Source organism: Petaurus breviceps, unplaced genomic scaffold, assembly GCF_028583685.1.
Source record: "Petaurus breviceps papuanus isolate PSGF00001 unplaced genomic scaffold, PetGlider_PUasm1.0 90760, whole genome shotgun sequence".
NCBI classification, from domain to species: Eukaryota; Metazoa; Chordata; class Mammalia; order Diprotodontia; family Petauridae; genus Petaurus; species Petaurus breviceps.
The window spans coordinates 2,498,235-2,517,607 of record NW_027187338.1 but is presented as its reverse complement, the minus strand read 5'-3'; the positions used below and the strand labels follow the sequence as shown (position 1 = coordinate 2,517,607).

Below are 19,373 nucleotides of genomic sequence, written 5' to 3'. Positions count from 1 at the left end.
CCTTTTTCTCCTTTCACTCCCTACTTTTTCACTCTCCCCTCCCTCCTTTTTCTCTCATCCCCTCCTTCCTTTTTCTTTGTCCCTCTCCTTTTTTCTTTTTTCCCTCCTATCCTTTCCCTCTTCATCCCCTCTTCCTCATATTTTCCTTCCTACTTCCTCATTCCTCCCTTCTGTCTGTCCTATCAGGTATCTTTCTATTTCCCAAACCATCTGGTACTTACCTTCTTAGGTTTACTTCTGGGTCACTCTTATCTTCTCCCCTCTCTGTTCTCTCCCTTTTACTTCTATACCTTTACCCACTCTCCCCTTGTTTAAAATCCATTTTTATCCATATCTTTTGTTTTTTTACATCACTTATATTTTTCTTATTTATCCCTTTCCTCTCTCTTCCGAAAAGACATCCTTCATCATAAAGAATAAACAAGAGGGGGAAAATTTAGCAAAATTAACCAACATATCATCCAAGTCCAGCCTCATATATGTTGTTACACACCCAGTCATTCTCTGTGTTTTCAAAGAAACAAAGTTCTCCCTCTTTTCTTGTTTTCTCCCTCTTTTTTTCTACTGATTGTTCCTCCACCCTCTTTTTTTTTTTGCTCTTGAAGTGTAAGACAGTGGAAGCCTTACTGATTTTGGAGTCAAAGGACCTGTGTTTTAATCACAGCTCTGCCTTTTGCTACTTGTGTAACCTTGGGCAAGTCCCTTTCTGGAACTCAGTTTCTTCATCTGTAAAATAAGGGCATTGGACTAATGGACTTCTAATGTCATTCCAGCTCTAAATCTATGATGTTTTTAATTCCTTTTTAACCATATATCATATTACATAGTAGTTCTCCCTTCTTTGAATCATTTAACTACTCCGAGCTTTGCCAAACAAGTCTTTGCACAACTAGTTTTCCAATGGAGAAACTACACTAAAGCCCATTGTATTACAGATATCAACAAAATGGAACCAAGATTCTCTTATTTTCTAAGTCTTTGGCTTCCATTTGCTTTCTTTCTTAAAATCTTTGTTATTTTGAACTTAGACTTTTATATGCAAAAAACAGAAAAGATGATTATATATGTAACTGTGAACTTATATAGTTTTTACTTAGACATTAACAAAAGCCTCCTGCTTATGACCTCCTAAACTTCCTTCTGCTCTTTTTTGTCTAAACTTTCAATGTTTCATTAAGTTTCTTTTCTCTTTCTACATCTTTATCATTACCCCACCAACCTATCTTCCTCCTTCCCAAGCCTTTCTTCCTTATATAAGTATAGTAAAACAAATACAACAAAACAAATCAATACATTAGTCATGCCTGAAAACTTGTCTTATTTAGTACCTCTGATCCATCATCTCTCTACCAAGATCTGGGAAGATGATTCATCATCAGTTATCTTAAGTCATGATTGGTTTCCAACTTGACCAGAGTTCTGTAGCTTTTTGAAGTTTTCTTTTATGTTATTGTGATCTTATGTAAATTGTCATCCTGATTCTGCTTACTTCAAAAGACAGAAGTGAAACAGAGCACCCTCAAGGAGCTTACATCCTAATAGGAGAAAAATACACATCTAGTCACATATAAAAAGATAACTTTAGAGGGTCAGGTGCTAGCAGCTAGGGTGAGAAGGGGAGAGTTGAGGATAGGAAAGGGCTGCTGCAGAAATTGGTGCTTCAGTTGATTCTTGAAGGACATCATGGATTCCAAGAGGCATAGCCAAGGAGGGATAGCATTCCAGGCATGCACCCATGTGGGAGATGGAGTATTGTATGTGGAGGAGAGAGATATGTAAGAAGATCAGAAAGTGAGGAAGGGGCTGGGAAGTGTTTTAAATGCTAGGCATTTGATATTTAATTTTTGATTCCATTTAATTTTAACATCTGGTTATAGAAATAATAGGGAGCCACTGTATTTTTTTTTTAAGTATAGGAATGATATGATTAGACCTGTACTTTAGGAAAATCACTGTGGTAACTGTGTGGAAGATAAGTTAGAGTAGGGAAGAGACTTACAGCAAATAAACCAATTAGGAGGTCATTGAAATAGTCTAGGTGATAGAGGATGAGAATCTGGGCTAGGGTAATGAAGGCGCTGTGAGTAGAGAGAAGGGAACATATTCAAGAAGTGTTGCAAAGATACAAACTGTAAGACTTGGCACCTCATTATATGTGTGGGGTGAATAAGAGTGAGGCTTTTTCCTCTCTTTCTGACCTCTTTGGAGTGTATGCTTGGTTGCATCACTGAGTCAAAGGATACACACACAGTTTAGTGACTTCTTTGGTGATAGTTCCAGATTGCTTTTCAGAATGATTTCCATTTGCTTTCATTATACACTATCAAAGCAGAAAAATGGAGTCCTTAAGAGGATGCATGGGTAACAAAGAGCTCAAATAGCAACGATAATTTTTGCCCTTGATATAAGATGGCCCCAGAACTCGTCTCTGTATAAGACAGGAACTTCATGTCCTAATGAAGTGCTGATCTTAAATCTCTAGTACATAGAGTTGGTTGCTCTCATAGTCAGGTCTTCATAAAAATTGCCCAAAATGTTGGTATTTTGGTATCCCCATAAATACCACAAATATCCTGAAATCATGGAAAATCAGTCCTTCCTTCTGGCATTTTAGATTTTTCTAAATGCTTTTCTCTTTATATAGAAATGAACAAGCCACCTGTGGCCAAAATAGTTGGGAATGTAGTAATAACTCTGCCCACTAATACAGCTGAGCTGGATGGATCCAGGTCCTCTGATGACAAGGGCATAGTCAGTTACCTCTGGACTAGGGATGAAGGAAGCCCAGCAGCAGGGGTAAGTATTCTGGTAATGGTGGCCTTTGACTTTAGGTCCACAATTTAAGCTCAGTCAACACACCTGTATTAAGTATATATTATGTACTGTGCACTTTGCCAAATGTTCCCTCTTACTAAAAACTTAAAGTGTAATTGTATGGCCATAGTTTTTCATAATTCTTTATTTTTCCTGATAATCCATTGAGAATTCAAATCAGGAATCAATCTGAATTGAAGCAGGAGGGTTTAATGTAATACATAGTAATGAAATGCTGTAGGGATCCTAAGAAGGAGATGGTGATGGTGGGGTTTTTTTTTCTCAAAAAAATGTCGTCTGTATTATTCAACCCGCAGGAAGTATTAAATCATTCTGACCATCACCCCATTCTATTCCTCTCTAACCTGGTGGAAGGAACTTATACATTTCATTTGAGAGTGACCGATGCAAAGGGTGAGAGTGACACAGACCGGACTACTGTAGATGTGAAGCCTGGTGAGTCCTTCTAGGGCCCACACCTGAGGAAGCAGTTAGTCTCTACCTTGAGGATGGCTTTTCTTGCCTTAGCACAGTCAGGGCTAGATGTGATGTCTTGGGTCTTACTGTCCAATGGGTGTGGTAAAAGTGGGGGATGGTTTGGTAATTTTGAGCACAGGGACATGGGTAGCTTGAGTCATGATGCTTCATCAGGGCCCAGATGCAGAAAACAATTTCTTTTTATAAGCTGAGCCTGAGGCTTTATGTGACAGCTCACGGAAGGAAGGTAAATAACTGGCATCCTTTACGTTTGCAGATTTGCAGAAAAAGAGATGTCCTTCTTACATAGAGCTTTGTGTTTTTTCTTTTGCTTCAAAGCTAATTTGTGCTGTAGCTCTGGGTAGAGGGGAAGAATTTATCAGGGCCTTTACATTCCAGAGCATCTGGTAAGAAGGAATGTTGACAGCCCACTCTGGAGTATTCAGGCTAACAATAGAAAGTTCAGGTATGGAAAGACTCCTCTGGTTGAAATGGAGCTGGAGGAGTCATCTCATCCTCACCCTCCAGGCAGGGCGGTTGGCCTCGTCCAGACCCTGGGGAAGCTAGCTGTTTACATGAAAACCACAGCTAATCTACTAATTATGCAAATTATACTTCAGAACATGCAAATTGTGCATCCAAATATATAAATGAGGTAGCTACTCTTGACAATGAAAGTTTTTACTTCCAAATGTAGAAACCAACAGTCTTTAATCACTTATTCAAAAGTAACCCAATAGAGAGCATAGCAATATAACTCTGTCCTAGTTAAAGAAGCTTCCACCATTTTGACATGCCAGGGTTTCTTTGAAGCCAAGTTCTTATTGGCAGGTCTTCTTTTTCTACCATTGCTGCTCATAGCACCTTCCATCTCATAGAATCACATGCTTTAGAGTTGGAAAGGACCTAAGAGGTCATCTAGGTCATTTTACAGATGAGGAAACTGAGGCCTAGGTAAGGGAAATGACTCCCAAGGTCACACAGGTAGCAAGAAACAGAGTCATATCCTTTAATTCTAGATTCAGTGGGAGATTTTTCCTCACTATACCAGGGTGAGTCCTGACAAAGTGCTCCAAGGTCAAACAGATTTCATCTTAAATGGTATTTGTTCATGTCTTAAATTAATCGTCAGATTAATTAATTTAATTAATCCTTAAATTCTCAGAAGATCCACCTAATACACTGGAGCCTTCCTTTAGATCTTTTAATCTAATGTTATATGTGATAGTGCAGTAAATAAATACCATCTATTAGTCTGGCTGCCCTTTTACTTTCCATTTGTACCCAGCAGGTTTAGATAAAGACTCAAACAGGGGTGGCTAGGTGTCGAAGTGAATGGAGTACTGACTCTAGAATCAGAAGGACCTGAGTTCAAATGCAGCCTCAGACACTTAACACTTACTAGCTGTGTGACTTTGGGCAAATCACTTAACCCCAATCGCCCATCCAAAAAAAAAAAGACTCAAAGAAAACCTTAGCCAAATTTATCCATTATTTAGTAGATCATTAAGCAGATCATTAAGAAGGGATTTTACTAACTCCCAAGGCAGTCCATTCCATTGATAAACAACTGTAATTGTTAGGAAATTCTTTATGTAGGCCTTGAAGTGCCCACCAGAAATTATACACTAGAGCCCCCTTAAATCTACCAGAGGGGACCCCTACTGGGTTCCTTGGAAACCATCTAATAGGCTCCAGTAGTAAAGAAATGTTTTACCTGTGTTGCTAAAACATGCCACAGATTCCCATGGATTCAGGTCTGTTTATGTTTGTATCCAAGGCTTTGCTAAGGAACTATGGCTTCGCTTCGCTTCAGTAGAAATAATACCAAGGCTTTGTTTCAATAGGAATAATATTGAGAATGCTTTGCTTCAATAGGAATAATACTGAGAATGTTTTGCTTCAACAAGAATAATACTGAGAAAGCTTCGCTTCAATGGAAACAATGCTAACCCCTTAGAAACATATTCTGTTGCTAGCAATCACATTGTCTATAAAATTATGTCTGACAGAAAGCTCGAGGCTGTCTTTCGGTCTGAGAGGCAGTCCCGGCCAGTAATAAACACTCCTATCAAATTATAATTGACCTAGCTGTCCTGTTATATCTCAGGTGTCCATTACAACCTAAAATCTGCTTCCCTTTAACTTCAGTCTGTTGAGCCTAGTTTTTTTCCAGCTAGGTCCCAGTTGAAAAAGTTTACTCTCTTTTCCCCATGACAGCCCTTCAGACTGATGAAGACCATTACCTCAGTATGTTGAGTGAGCCTAAGCTGCCCACTTCCTGCAATAGGCAAGACCATTTAGACATCAGACTGCAAAGAAAACCATAATTTATAACTTGAAGTTCACCAAGCTCACCCAGCCAACCTTCTGCTGCTTCTTTCCAAATTTTACCTGATAAACCCCTTCAGGTAGGCCCTGTGGCAGAGGTCTTGAAGTATTATACATATATGGAATCATCTGTGGCTTCTTGACACTGGAAGGAGGTGACCTATAGTTCTAAGGAATCTTTCTGCCACCTCCTTTCTTGTGTGCCAGAATAATTGTCTAAAGGCATTGTAAGGGCAGCACAGTGGATAGAGTACTGACCCTGAAGTCAAGAGGATTTGAGTTCAAATCTAGCCTCACACAATTACTAGCTGCATGTCACTTAATCCCAACTGCCTCCAAACAAAACAAAAAATAAATAAAAGCATTGTTTCTCAGGAAGTGTGTTGACTATTTTGCTCTGCCTACTCTCTGTCCTTTACAGACCCCAGGAAGAATAATCTGGTGGAGATGATCCTGGACGTCAATGTCAGCCAACTGACAGAGAGGCAGAAGGGGATGTTCATTCGGCAGATTGGTGTCCTCCTGGGGGTGCTGGATTCTGACATCACTGTGCAAAAGATCCAGCCATATACAGAGCAGAGGTGGGGCTGGAGGAGAGGAGATGGTCAAGGGGCCAGGCTTCCACTGAGCAAAAATGGGGGTGGAGAGGCCTAGGTTTCCTCATATTGAGCCTGTCACAGCAAAGGGAGAAAGTTTCCAAGTCTTCTGTGGTAATAATCTGCTCTAGAATGTCTCTCTGTTTCCAGTCTCACCAAACAAAAATAATTCATCAGATGTAACCTACCCTAACAGAGCAGCTAGGTGGTACAGTGGTTAGAGTACTTAACTTGGAGTTAGGAAGACCTGTGTTCCAGTCCTGCCTCAGGCACTTCCTAGCTGTGTGGCTGTAGACAAGTCACTAAACCTCTCTGGATCTCAGTTTCCTCATTTGTAAAATGAAGGGGCTGTACTCTGTGACCCCCATGGTCCCTTCCAATTCTAAAGCTGTGGTCTTAAGATGAAGAGATCTTCCCTAGCCTTTGCTGACCCATTTAGAAAGGGCCTCTAGCGTCAGCATCAGATTCCATTGACTTTTTCCTGGGTTGCATTTCCTCACAGCACGAAGATGGTGTTTTTTGTACAGAATGAGCCTCCACACCAGATCTTTAAAGGCCATGATGTTGCAGCGATGCTCAAGAGTGAGCTGAGGAAGCAGCAAACAGATTTCCTGATCTTTCGCGCCCTGGAAATCAATACCGTCAGTGAGTAGTTCCAGGCCATGACTCTGTCAGCCGGGGATCTATCAGAACAGCTTTGTCATTCTTCCCTTCCTCTAGAAGATGGAATCCAAAGGCTCTTTCTCATTGGCTTGGATTCTTGATATTGATAAGATTTTGACTGGTATTCATATTGATGCCCAGAGGTATCATTGTATAATGGCTAGAGAGAGCTGTCTTTGGGGTCAGGGGAACCTGAGTTCAAGTGCTACCTCTAATTCTTACTGGCTGTGTGGCCCAGGGCAAGTTTCTTAACCTTACAAGAAACCTTTCCCAGTTCCCCTTGCTAGTGCCTTCCCTCTGTGATCTCCAATTCATCCTCTCTGTGTCTTGTTTGTACCTAGTTGTTTACGTGTTGTCTCCCCCATTGGATTGTGAGCTCCTGGAGAAGAGGGGCAGTCTTTTACCTTCCTTTGTATCTCCAGCTCTTAGCATAGAACCTAGCATATAGTAGGTGCTTATTAAATGTTCATGACTTGACTTAACTGTAGAACAGGTACCAGTCTGCTTTGGTGGAGGGAGTCTCTTTACTGGAAATTCCCAATACCAATGAAGTTATAGGTCCATATCAGAACAAATAATAATAAAACAAACCCCATTATGAACTTACCAGCCCCTGAACTTGGTTACTATGTGGGTCAAATTGTGTTTCCCCTGTAAGTGATGATGTCTCCCTGCCCATAGTCTGTAACATAAGTCATTGAATCTTTGCTTAAACACCCTTGACATGATAGGACTTTGCTGTATGACAGCAAGCATTAATTAAGTCCTCTTCAGACACATTGGAAGCATCTGCACATGAAAGCTGTGAAGAGCTTTGAAAACCTTAAAGGTTGTTTAAAGCTCAGCCCTTGTCTTCATCAAGACTGGCTTGATCCAGTCATACATACTAGAGTAGGCATCTGGGCCAACCTGGGGAATATAGGAAGCCCTGTCTTTGGGAAACCACTACAGACCCAGGATCATTGAACCCTTTGAGCATTCTGCACTTTGTCCTGAGAATCAGAAGTCTTCCCTCCTACTAGCTTGGCTAAAACCTATTTTTTTAGCAACTTCCTTTCCCTTCCCCCATTAGCATGTCAGCTGAACTGCTCTGATCATGGCCGCTGCGATTCTTTCACCAAACGCTGTGTCTGTGACCCTTTTTGGATGGAGAACTTCATTAAAGTGCAACTTAAAGATGGAGAGAGCAACTGTGGTACGTACCCCTTGGGGCTCAATTAGCTTAATTTGGCATTGATCTTGTCTCTGAAGTGAGCAGACCTGCTGGGCTGACAGTGGAGATTGGCTTTGGGCATCTTTGTTCCCCTTATGTACACACTTGTTCCTTAAGGTCTGAGCAGAGTCTGAGAATAAGAATAAAATGAGTTGTGTTAAGATGAGCAAAACACATAAGATAAGGCCTACTGCTAGACAGGGTCTTTCTGGAATTCATCAGTGTGATTTACCTTCTTTGTTTTTTCCCCCATCACAGAAGTAGCTTTCCACTTATCCATAATTCTCTGTATCAGCCTTCCATATCTCTCTCTCTTGGAAGCAACAGTGTTGCTAGCCTGTAAGGGAGTCCTCCAACAGTACCTACAGGGTCCTTCCTCCTTGTGCACAAAGGCCTGAGTCCCAGCCTTCCCTGGAGAGTCCTGAGACTGACCAGGAAATGGGTCCATTTCTTTCCATTGGGTCCCGATCTTGCATTACAGACTTAGATTCCTTTCTGGTTCTTACCTGTACCTACAAATGTCTGCCTTAACATTTGCTCTCACCAGCAAGGAAGCAATTGCTCTGGGCCCATCTCTACCTTCCCAACCCTTACTTTTTAGTTTTCCTCTACAGAATGGAGCGTCCTCTATGTCATCATTGCCTCGTTTGTCATTATTGTTGCACTGGGGATCCTATCCTGGACTATGGTCTGCTGCTGTAAGAGGTAAGACAGGAAAGGACCCAGGATGCTTCTAACTCCTCCCTATAACTTAAGACTATGTGTAACTAGTTTTATCGTCTTCCTTTTTTACATTATAATTGTCACAACCATGTTGTTACAGTGACTTTGGCATTCTGAAGATATAGTTAAGGACTAGTTGCCATTACATTGTCATCGAGGTCACTGTCCTCTTTCCCACAATTCAAGAGGATTAGGGTAACAAAATTTGCCCTGAGTGTCTAATATTTGAAGAGAAAACATGACTTTCTACCTCTTTCCTTAACCTATCAGCCTGTGAGGCTGATATAAAGTACACATCTTTAAACACTGTGCTACCTGTCCAGGCTTGGAGCTTCCTTCATCAGCCCTGACCCGAGTTATTATTATACCTTCCTTCCCTTCTTACACTCTGTGGTAAAGCCAAGCTAACATTCCAGCTGTCCCTCACACAACATTCCATTTCCCATCTCTGTACTTTTGCAGTGCCCCTGTGCCCAGAATGCACTCCCACATCTCCACCTCTTGGTGTCCTTATTTCCTTCTACCTTTTGTGCTAGTGACACCTTTCCTGATCTCCCCTTGCTCCTAATGCTTCCTCCACTTCATCTTACATTGATTTTGTATTTGCTTGCTTACTTGCTTGTTTTCTCCCCTAAGGAAACATAAGCACTGTAAGGTCAGGAACTGTTGCCATTTGGTCTCTGTATCACCGGCATCTCATTTAAAGTGACTAGCATATAGTAAACAATGAATGCTTCTTGACTCTTTTCTAGACGAAAAGGGAAACCCAAGAGGAAAAGCAAGTACAAGATCTTGGATGCCACAGATCAGGAAAGTCTGGAGCTAAAACCAAATCCCAGAGCAGGTAATCTTTTCCCAGGGCAGTCATTTGAAGCTGGGGCAAGGAAGTTTTTTATCCTTCCTGATCAAAATAAAAGGATTGGAAGGATTTGTCAAGTTAGCAGAATACTTTTCACCTGACCTTGATTCTTTGAAGTACATATGATATTCTGTAGGGAGGACAGATTTCCTGGTGAGAACTCCAGGAGGACCTCCACTTAGCTACCTCTGTTGCATAGAGCTGAAGTGAATCATCCCATGCGGTGGAGAAGAGCCAAGATATCACCAAGATTAGAGGAATGACATCTGAGGGTACTGACTGATAAGCTTGGAAAGATGGAGAGCCAGAGAGATTTGATGCAGATAAGAAAATGAGCAAATGTCCCAATTTTCTTATTTTTTTAAGTAGAGGATGGAGGATTGAAGTCTTCGAATTTTAGACCAGTGAGCTTGAACTTGACTCTGGCAAAATTCTAGAATCTGGAAGGATGGTTTGTGAACATCTGAATGAGGAACAGTGAACGCTAAAAATTAGCATGACATTATCAAAAACTACTTTGTCAGACTAATCTCAGGAAAATTAGGCTGGTGGTTATCATGAGAATTGCTGTAAATATGTAGAGTATGCCTGAATTTCAGCAAAGCGGTTGATAGTTTCTCATTACTGCCATTGTGAACAAGGCAGAGAGATGTTGGTGATGGATTTAGAACTGGCTGTCATCTAATTCTCTTTTCAGGATACCTTAAGAGTGGGTGTTGGTAGGTCAGTGTCAGATTGGTAGGAGGTCTCTAGTGGAATGCCTTGAGGATCTGATTTTAGGCCTTTTTTTACTCAACATTCTGATTATTGGTTTGGGTGTTAGCATAGAAAGCATGCTTGTCGGGTATGCAGATGGCATAAATATAGACGAGAGCTGACAGACCAGATTAACAACCAAGATCCAAAAAGCTCTCATTAAGACAGATGATAGGGTGAAATGAACAGAAACAGCACAATGGAAAGAGTTCTGGATTTGGAGTCAAAAGACTCTCTCACCTCTATAAACCTTAGGCAAGTCACAACCTCTCTGGGCCTTCATTTCCTCATCTCTAAAATGAGAAGAGGTTGGGTTAGGTGACCCAAACTTTAGTCACCTAAAGTTAGAGATAGTTATATATATATATATATATATATATATACGTTTTTATAGCCAAACTTTCAGTTTGGCTCTAAATCTGTGATCCTGTGAAAGATAAAATATTTTAACTGAGAAAGGAAAGGTAAGGAGAGAGGGTGTGGCTATAGGACAAGTATGAATGAAATCTAGGAATTTTAGTGAGCTGTAAGCCCAGTGTCTATCACCAGTGTGATACAACTGCTAGAAAAGTTCACATAGTCCTAGGCTAAATTAAGAGAGGTGAGCATAGTATCCAGAAATAGGAAAATGATGATCCTATTATAATCTGCCCTAGGACAGCTAGGTGGTGCAGTGAATAGAGCACCAGCCCTGGAGTCAGGAGGACCTGAGTTCAAATCCGGCCTCAGATACTTAACACTTACTAGCCATGTGACCTTGGGCAAGTCACTTAACCCCAATTGCCCTGCATTACCCCCTCCAAAATATATATCTATATGTGTATATATATACATATATACATATATATATCTGCCCTAGTCAAATTACATGTGGAGAAATGTGCTGTCTTCTGGGCACTATGTTTTAGAAAGGACATAGATAAATTGTCTGGAGAAGGCCAGCCAGGGTAATGAAACAGCTCAAGGTCATGCCTTTTGAGGGTCAGGTGAAGGAAATGGGGGTATTTAGCCTAGAGAACAGTTGCTGGGGGGGAGGAGGGGAGGCAGGAATGGACAAGTATATAACCGTCTCTAAGTATTGAAAGTCCCTCTCTCACACAAAAACTAGCCGTGTGACCTTGGGCAAGTCACTTAACCCCAATTGCCCTAAAAAAAAAGGCCAAAAAAAAAAAGAAAGTCCCTCTCTCATGTAGAAGAGGAATTAGATTTCATTCTGTTTGACCCCAGAGGACAGAGCTAAGAAAAATGGGTAGATATAAGGAAAAACTTATGAATAGTTAGAGCTATCTAAAAAGTGGAATGGCTGCCTTTGGAAGTATCAAATTCCTTATCCTTAGAGATACTTAAGCAAAGATTAGATGACTCCCCTTCAGGAATGGTATAGAGAGGATTGATCCTTAGGTCCATGTTGGACTAGATGCCCCTAAGTTCCCTTCCAGCCCTGAGAATCTGTGATCCTGAAGGGGCTGAAGGGCTCTGCCACAACAGGTCATAGACCTAAGACACAATGAAGGAGGTATCTAAGGCTTGGAGGCTGTAAGAAGAGCCAGAAAAGGAGTCTGCAGCCCACCCTGCCCAGGGCTCCCTCTACCTCCTGCCAGCACCTAAAGCCTTTTCCTCCTGTCCATCCCAGAGGAGGCCAGTGCATTGGGCCTCCCCTTTCTGGCCTGGGCCCCAGCTCTGGGGGGGGAACTCAGACAGGTCACCCTTGCATATGCACTAGTGACTGGTTCTGGCCAAGTCTCAGAGTAGTGCTGCTAATGAGAGGAAGTATAGATAGGGCTCTCATCCAGTTAGCCAGCCCTCAGCATGGCTTTCTGACCAAGTCACACCTGCCTTTCTGGTTGTTACACACAGTACTGGATCTCCTGACTGTGCCTTTGCCCTGGTTGTCCCCCATGCCTGGAGTGCTCTCCCTCCTTACCTCCACCTCCTGGCTTCCTTCAGGACTCAGCTCACATGCCACCTTTCCAGGTCTCCTTCCTCCCCCAACCAGTGCCTTCCCTTTATCTTTCTTCCACACTGCATGTGGTTTATATACTCATGTTTTTTTGCAGGTCATCCTGTAATTATCCCCCCTCCTGCCATTAGAATGTCACCTCTTTGATGACAAGGAACCTTGTTTTGACTATTTTTTTTTCCTTAATGACAAGGAGTCATTAATACAGTGTCTGGCTTATTGTAAGCACCTAAAGAAATGTTTGCTCTCCAACTAACCTGACTGTGTCATCAGCCTCCTCCCCAAATCCCTCTTTTCCCACTAGAATGCTTGGTTCATTTTCCTCCTATCTTTTTGCACCTGTACTTTCAGGCAGTGTCTCAGCAGTCTAGTAGATGAGGAGCTTCCCACTCAGCTCTGAGATTCTTATATCTGTATGGCCACTGGAGTCCCAGCTCTGGTGCTGTGGTGGTCATCTTCTCTAGGAGCCAGGGCTCATCTGCTACTTGGCTCCTGCTTTCCGAAGTTCCAGCAGTAGCACAAGCCCATCAGAAATTATTGTGGTGATGGGCCTAGGAGAGGCTGAGCTAGGTCTCTGTACCAGGAATTGTCACCTGATGTGTTATCTCCATTTCATCCTGCTACCCACAGAGTCCACAGCCCTAGTGTGATGTGTCTCTGAGCTGGGACAGCTATACTCAATCCTCTGAAGGCACTGTTAACTGGAGGGGTCATAGGGTCATAGTGAAAATTAGAAGGGACCTTGCACTCATCTAGCTCACCTTCGTTTTACAGATAAGGAAATGAAGGCCCCAAGAGGAGTCTGACCTGGGCAAGGCCACACAGGTGGCACAGTCTAGGTTCAAACTCCAGGCCTCTAACTTCTAACCCAGTTCCCTTTCCACTCTACGTTGCTGCCTCAATTTCAGTTAAAAGTGGTTTTTTAGCACCACCTGTGTATAAAGTTTTGTGTTTGACCCTGCTGGGAAGGATCCAAAAATAAGCTCCCTGCCCTTAGGGAGCTCCTAATGTCCTTGAGGAAATTACTTTGAATGACAGCCTGAGACAGACTGAGGAGGATTTTGGACTTTATCCAAATGGGAGTCATTGAAGGTTTCTGAGCAGGGGCATAGCCCATGGAAGACAGATTGCAAAGACGAGTGATTGGAAGCAGCACAAGTTAGGTTAATACAGTAAGCCAGGTGAGGTAATGAGGGCCTGGAGTTGAGTGGTGGGCTGTGGGAATGGGGAAGAAGGAATAAATATTGGAGACAAGAGAGAAGATGAAGCTTTCAAATGGGCTATTAACAAAGAGAAGTCATTTTGGAGTAAGTAACAACTATAAGTTTGGTTTTCTTCATATGGAGCTTCCCAACAGCAGGATGTACAATTGGGAGAATCGGACTGGTACAAGAGAAAGAACTCTGGCTCTGGAGTTAGACAACCTGGGTCCATATCCCGGCATCACTGCTACTTAGCCTCTCTGGACCTTAGTTCCTCACCTACAAAATAAGGTTGGACTCTGAGGGCCTTCCCAGCCCAGAACCTGAGCTCCTGTAGCCCATGATCACCTGCTTCCAGCAAGTAGTGCCAAGAGGCAGCATGGGACATAGCCAGGAAAGATCTCAGGGCTGCAGATGCCAGTTTCAACCCAGCTTTCTTTTCAAGTATCCACTGTATGTAAGGCTCTGCACCAGGTATTGGGGGTACAAAGAAAAAAAATTAAGCAGACTGTTTCAAGCCACTTAGATTCTCTTGGGAATACAGCACTTATTTAACAAGCATTAATTTCAGGAGGGAGAGAGAAGTAACCATCTGTGGGATCAAGGAAGGTCAGTATCTGAGCTGAGCATAGAAAGAACTTCAGGTAGAGATGAAATGGAAATACATGCAAGATATGAGGGCTGGCTTGTGCAAATGTCCATAAGGGGGAGATGGAGTGTCAAGTTTTAGGGATAAAGAAATAGTCCTGTTGGGTAGAGCAATATGAAATGAGACTGGAGAAGGTAGGTTGGAACCAGATCATAGAGAGCCTGAATGCCGTACTGAGGAGTTTTTATTTTTCATAGAGGCAGTAGGGAGCCAGTGGAGGTTTTTTGTGCAAGCAAGTGATTTTAGCAGCTGTGTGGAGATGGATTGTTGAGGGGAGAGATGAGAAGCAGAGAGGACAGGAAGCAAATTACAAAAGTTCTGGTCATTGGAATAGATCCAAACTAGATTGGGAGAGTGTGGGGAGAGGGCTGACTCCAAGGTATAAAGTATGAGTGACTGACCACCACAGGAGGCCAGAGAAAGAGAAGAGACAGGGACCCAGGACAGACCCTCGAGACACAGCCATGTTTAAGAGGCAGGAGATGGATTACGATCCAGTAAAATAGACCAAGGAGTAGAATCAGTGGAGTAGGAGGAGAGAAGAAAGCATCTAGAAGGAAAGAGCAGTTGATACTGTATATCACCAGTGCGATACCCATTGCAGCCGCTATTGATAGGGTAGATAGACGTATTTCCAGGGTTGAATTGCAAAATATAACAAATTCTCTTCCTCAAAGACGAACCCAAGATATTTATTCAGATACCAGAAAGCCAGTTCCACCATGGTAACAAAGAAGTTTATACTCATCACCAATGCAGGGAGCACTGCCATCCCCAAGCCTTCCCTCCCTTAGGCCTCCCCATAGACAACTTCCCCCAAGCAAAATTCTTCCCTTTCTCACTCACACTAGCTGCTCTGCCTCAGCTCTCTCTCCCTGCTTCTCCCACCATGGGCGCCATGCGACTCAAGTTATGGGCTGGGCCAAAACTCAAAGCAGGTCACATGGGCCTATTAAGGGGCAGGGAAGATCTTCAAATTCCCTTAATATTATGTAGTGTCAAAAAGTCTTTAAAAGGTAAAGTAAGTTGAGGTTAGAGAAGAGGCTATCCCCCGATTTAGAAGATGAGATCATCAGTTATCACTGAGAGAACAGTTTCAGTAAAGTGGTGGAGTTGAAACCAGAAGGAATTTAGGGGGCTGAGAAGTTATTGGATAGTGAGGATGAAGAGGCAGGGAATATGGTGATTCTTTCTAGAAATTTGACAGCAAAAGGAAGGAGATACAGAGACTCTTAAATAGCTTGAGGGAATGGCAGGGTTAAGTAAAAATTTTAAGAATGCAAGTCCTAGGCATGTTTGTATGCAGTAAAGAAGGAGCTAGTAGTTAAGGAGAGATTGAAGAACAGAGGGAATGATTGATGGGTTAAGCTGCTGCAGGACATGGAAAGGGATGGGATCAAGTTGAGAGATGGTGGTTTGAACTTGACAAGAAGAGCCATCTCTTCCTCAGAAACAAGAATAAAGAAAGAGAAGATGAGGAAAAGTGTAGAGTTTTAAAGTGGAGTAGAAGAGATGAGGGAGCTTCCAACAGATGGACTCTCTTTTCTCATTTAAAAAGTAGGTAAGATCTTCTGTCTCCCTAGAAGAGAAATGGATATGGGAATAGCACAAAGGTAATCAGTTAGGGAAGAAAAAAAGACTGCCATTACTATATTGAGCACCCAGTTGAGATTGCCTAACATAAATTTGTAGAGGACCTATTTGGCACATTTGTACATTTTTCTCCAATGGCATTAAGCTACAAAGTAGGCAGAGAGTAGATAGTGAAGATGGCTAGGTTTGCCATTTGCCAAGGGATGGATGCAGGAGATATTGAAAGATGAGTAACCCTGGAGTCAGAGAGGACTGTGAGGCCAGAACAGGGCGATGGACTGGGAAGAATAGAGGGAATTAGTCTTAGTGAGGACAAAGAGGCAGAAGGAAAGAAAAGGGATTGTGATCAGAGAAGGCAATTTCAAGATCATGGAATTGGAACAGGAGTGGCTGAGATTTCTAAGGACTCGGGACTAAAATTTAGGTGATCCACATGTTTCCTCCAGCCAGAAGAAAATGAATGAAGGGACACAAAGAAAGACTTGTTAGAGAAGTAAGGAGAAAGCCAGAAGTCCTTGTGACTTAGAACCTGGGAAAAGAGATAATCTTAAATAGGGAAAAGGAGTTCACAGTACCACTGCTCCATCTATGCTGGAGAGAGCTAAGAACTGAGGAAAGCCCAACTGCTCTGTTGGAGTTTGGGGGATGTTTCAGGAAAATAGTGGAAACAGAAGCCAGAGTACAGGTGATTCAAGAGTGGGAGATGAGAAATGGAAGCACAATGTAGATGTCTCTGCTGGTGAGAGGAAAAAAAAGATTACTAACTGATGGAAGAGTATCTGGGTTGAGGTTCTGTTTCTTTTTTCTCTTTTTTTTTTTAAGATAGAGGAGACACCTGAGCATTTTGTTGGCAGAGGTGGAGAGAACCAATAGGGAAGGAAACAAAATGCATTTGATACAGCACAATTGGGGCCTAAGGTCCTAGAAAAGGCAAGAAAATAGGAGATTAAGCTTAGTTAATGATCATTCCTTAGTGAGACCAAAAGGGCCACTTCTTCCTTAGAAATAAGATGGAGGAATAAAATGAAAAGAAAAAAAATGTTGAGATGCAAAGGGAGAAAGACAAACAAGCTGACTTTGGGTGGTATCAGTCCTGAGCAAAGTGGGAAGCACCAAGCCCTTGCATGTTGGTTAGCTGAGCAGTTTGAATGGAAAAGGTTTGGAACAGTTGTTGGTGTGAATTTGGTTAGACAGCCAGCAAGAGATAAATGAAAGGACTGATGACCAGATGAGGCTGGAGGGTAAGGAGAGGGGAGAACTTGCCTTTAGCTACAAAGTGTCTGTGCGTGAAGGCAAAACTGTTCCTTGCCATCTTCCACAAAGGAGTGGTCTTTGACCTGGGAGCCAGTGGAGAAAGTGGGCAAGGTGAATCCTGGGTCTAAGGGATGAGCCCAAATGATGTTCTCTGAAGCCAGAAACATCTCTTGCCCTGCTGGCTTGTGAATGTTCCCCCTGAACAGATTGGACTGTGGGCCCCAGAGCTCCTTTGACCACTTTGTTCCTTGGAGTTGCTGGACTATACGTGTGGCTTGTCCTTCTTTTTAGCCCCAGTGTTTTCCTTGAGTGCTTTTGGGAGGATTTCCTAGTTATCTTAGTGCTATGGCTTCTCTTAAGGATAGGCAGAGTGTTGGGACAAGTGTTGCTCAGATTTCCCTCCTTTTCTCCCTTCCTACTTGCTTCTTACACTCCTCTCCCTTGCAGGTAACAAGCAGAAGGTACCCATCCTGAACAGTAGCCTGATGCACTCTGAATCTGAACTGGACAGTGATGAAGCTATCTTCACCTGGCCAGACCGGGAGAAGGGCCGTCTGCTTCGTGGCCAGAATGGCTCTCTGCGCAACGGGCAGGCTCCACTCAAGGCCAAGACCCCCAGGGAGGAGATCTTGTAGCCACCGTGTTCCTGAGAGGAACAGAAAGCACGGGAGCGGGGGAGGCAGGGAATGTCTCTGCTTTAGGGAGGAAGGGACAACAAAAGCTTGAGAGGTCCAGGCTGCTAAGTCATTTCCTAGACTGTGTGTGTGCGCGTGTGTGCATGTGTGCGTGTGTGCCTGCATGCGTGTGCGTGTGTGTGTTCCAGTCTCTCCTGCATTTTCTCCTCTCCCTCCCTCCCCCAATTCTGAACAGAACTGGTTGTACTTGAATCCAGACATCTCTAAGGAACTCCAGAGTAAACTGTGAATGAAGAGACTTCCTCTTCCCCAGGACTTAGTACCCAAACAACAGGACCTCTATGAGCTGCTCCGCTCAGGACCCTTCTTGTGCGGTGAGGCCAGGGCAGGGTGGGGGAGGACACAGTGTAAGCAGTTCTGGAGGTGTCATTCCAGGGAAGCATCCAGCCTGCCCTGTCTTCCTTCGTTCCCGCCTCTTCTCCTCACCTCCCCCCCATTCCCCCATCTTTGGATGTGGCTGCTTTCTTCTCTTGTACCAGGTCCTTCCCAGAGCCTAGACTGGCAGGCCACAAGAAAAAGTAGCACAGCAGAACCTCTTCCTCTTCCCCCTGTCCCAGTCCCTCCAGACGGAACTCCAAGATCCTGATGCCCCCAGGACAGCTTGGAATATGAATCCTTTGTTGTATGTTTAAATTATTTGTCCTTTCACTGAAATGAAGAGAACTGAGCCTCCTCCTTGGTCACTGATGGAGCAAGGCCATGAGCAGGAGGCCTCTCTGGTTGTTTATGGGCTAGGCATTCCCCTTGGGAGCCCAGGATTAGTCAGCACGGACTCCCACTCCCCTGCCACCACCTCTGCCCTCTGCTCATTCTGTTAGATGTGGAGTACTCACTGTCTACCAGCATCTGTTGGGGCCCCTAGTCACAGAAGCATGGATGGCCTCTGGATCCCCTCATCATCTGAGCCCTGGTTCCATCCACTCCAGTCTTTTTCTCCACTTACGCACCAGGGAAGGGGAGAGGAAGGTTGCCCAAAGGACAGGGCCAGGCTCATTCATTTCAGGGATGACTACATCCCTGATGCCCTTTTAAAGCATCTATGCCTGACCTGCTTTCAGAGCAAACATCTGGCAAGTTCCCCCATTGTGGTGGATTCACCTGAACTGGAATGATCTGTGCCCCATATTCTCTTCCCATTCTGGCTCATGGCCAATTCCTCAAGCCTCTGAAGCTAGGGCTCCCTCCCTGACCTGCAAGGCTGGCATTAGAATGAAGGTGGTCACTGGAATTGGCAGGAATGTAGCAGCAGTGAGTCTGTGTGTGCACACATGACACAGATGAGAATTAGGACTTTCCTTATCGCTGTTTTCTCACTCTGTGTCACTGTTCATTCTCCATCAGAATGTCACTCCTTGTCTGTTGGACCTGTTTGCACACTTGAGGGCCCATTTCTTTGCCTGGAAGATTTTCCTTGGGCAAGGAAGCCTGTTGTGCATCTCTGCCTTGCTGATGACAGCTTTGCCCTCTGTTTCTGGGTGCTGGAGTTTTGGGGGGAAAACTTTTTTTAAAAGATAAAAAAAATTTATACTACTGCACTAGACTTGTTGTGAAATGATTAAACATGCTATTTAATTTTTCTTGTAGCCCA

The 19,373-nt window shown here is 43.4% G+C and overlaps 1 protein-coding gene across 4 annotated transcripts in view; it reads left to right on the top strand.

Annotated features, from left to right (window-relative positions):
- The window catches only part of KIAA0319L (KIAA0319 like), a 90,068-nt gene extending 70,695 nt beyond the window's left edge, over positions 1-19,373 (top strand). For all 4 annotated transcript variants that reach the window (XM_069067913.1, XM_069067911.1, XM_069067912.1 and 1 more), the window contains 8 exons: positions 2,645-2,796; positions 3,132-3,270; positions 6,044-6,203; positions 6,721-6,863; positions 7,954-8,076; positions 8,709-8,799; positions 9,570-9,661; positions 17,538-19,373. In XM_069067913.1, the coding sequence (XP_068924014.1) occupies positions 2,645-2,796; positions 3,132-3,270; positions 6,044-6,203; positions 6,721-6,863; positions 7,954-8,076; positions 8,709-8,799; positions 9,570-9,661; positions 17,538-17,725 (1,088 nt within the window). In that variant the 3' untranslated portion in view covers positions 17,726-19,373. The remainder of the gene's footprint in view (positions 1-2,644; positions 2,797-3,131; positions 3,271-6,043; positions 6,204-6,720; positions 6,864-7,953; positions 8,077-8,708; positions 8,800-9,569; positions 9,662-17,537) is intronic.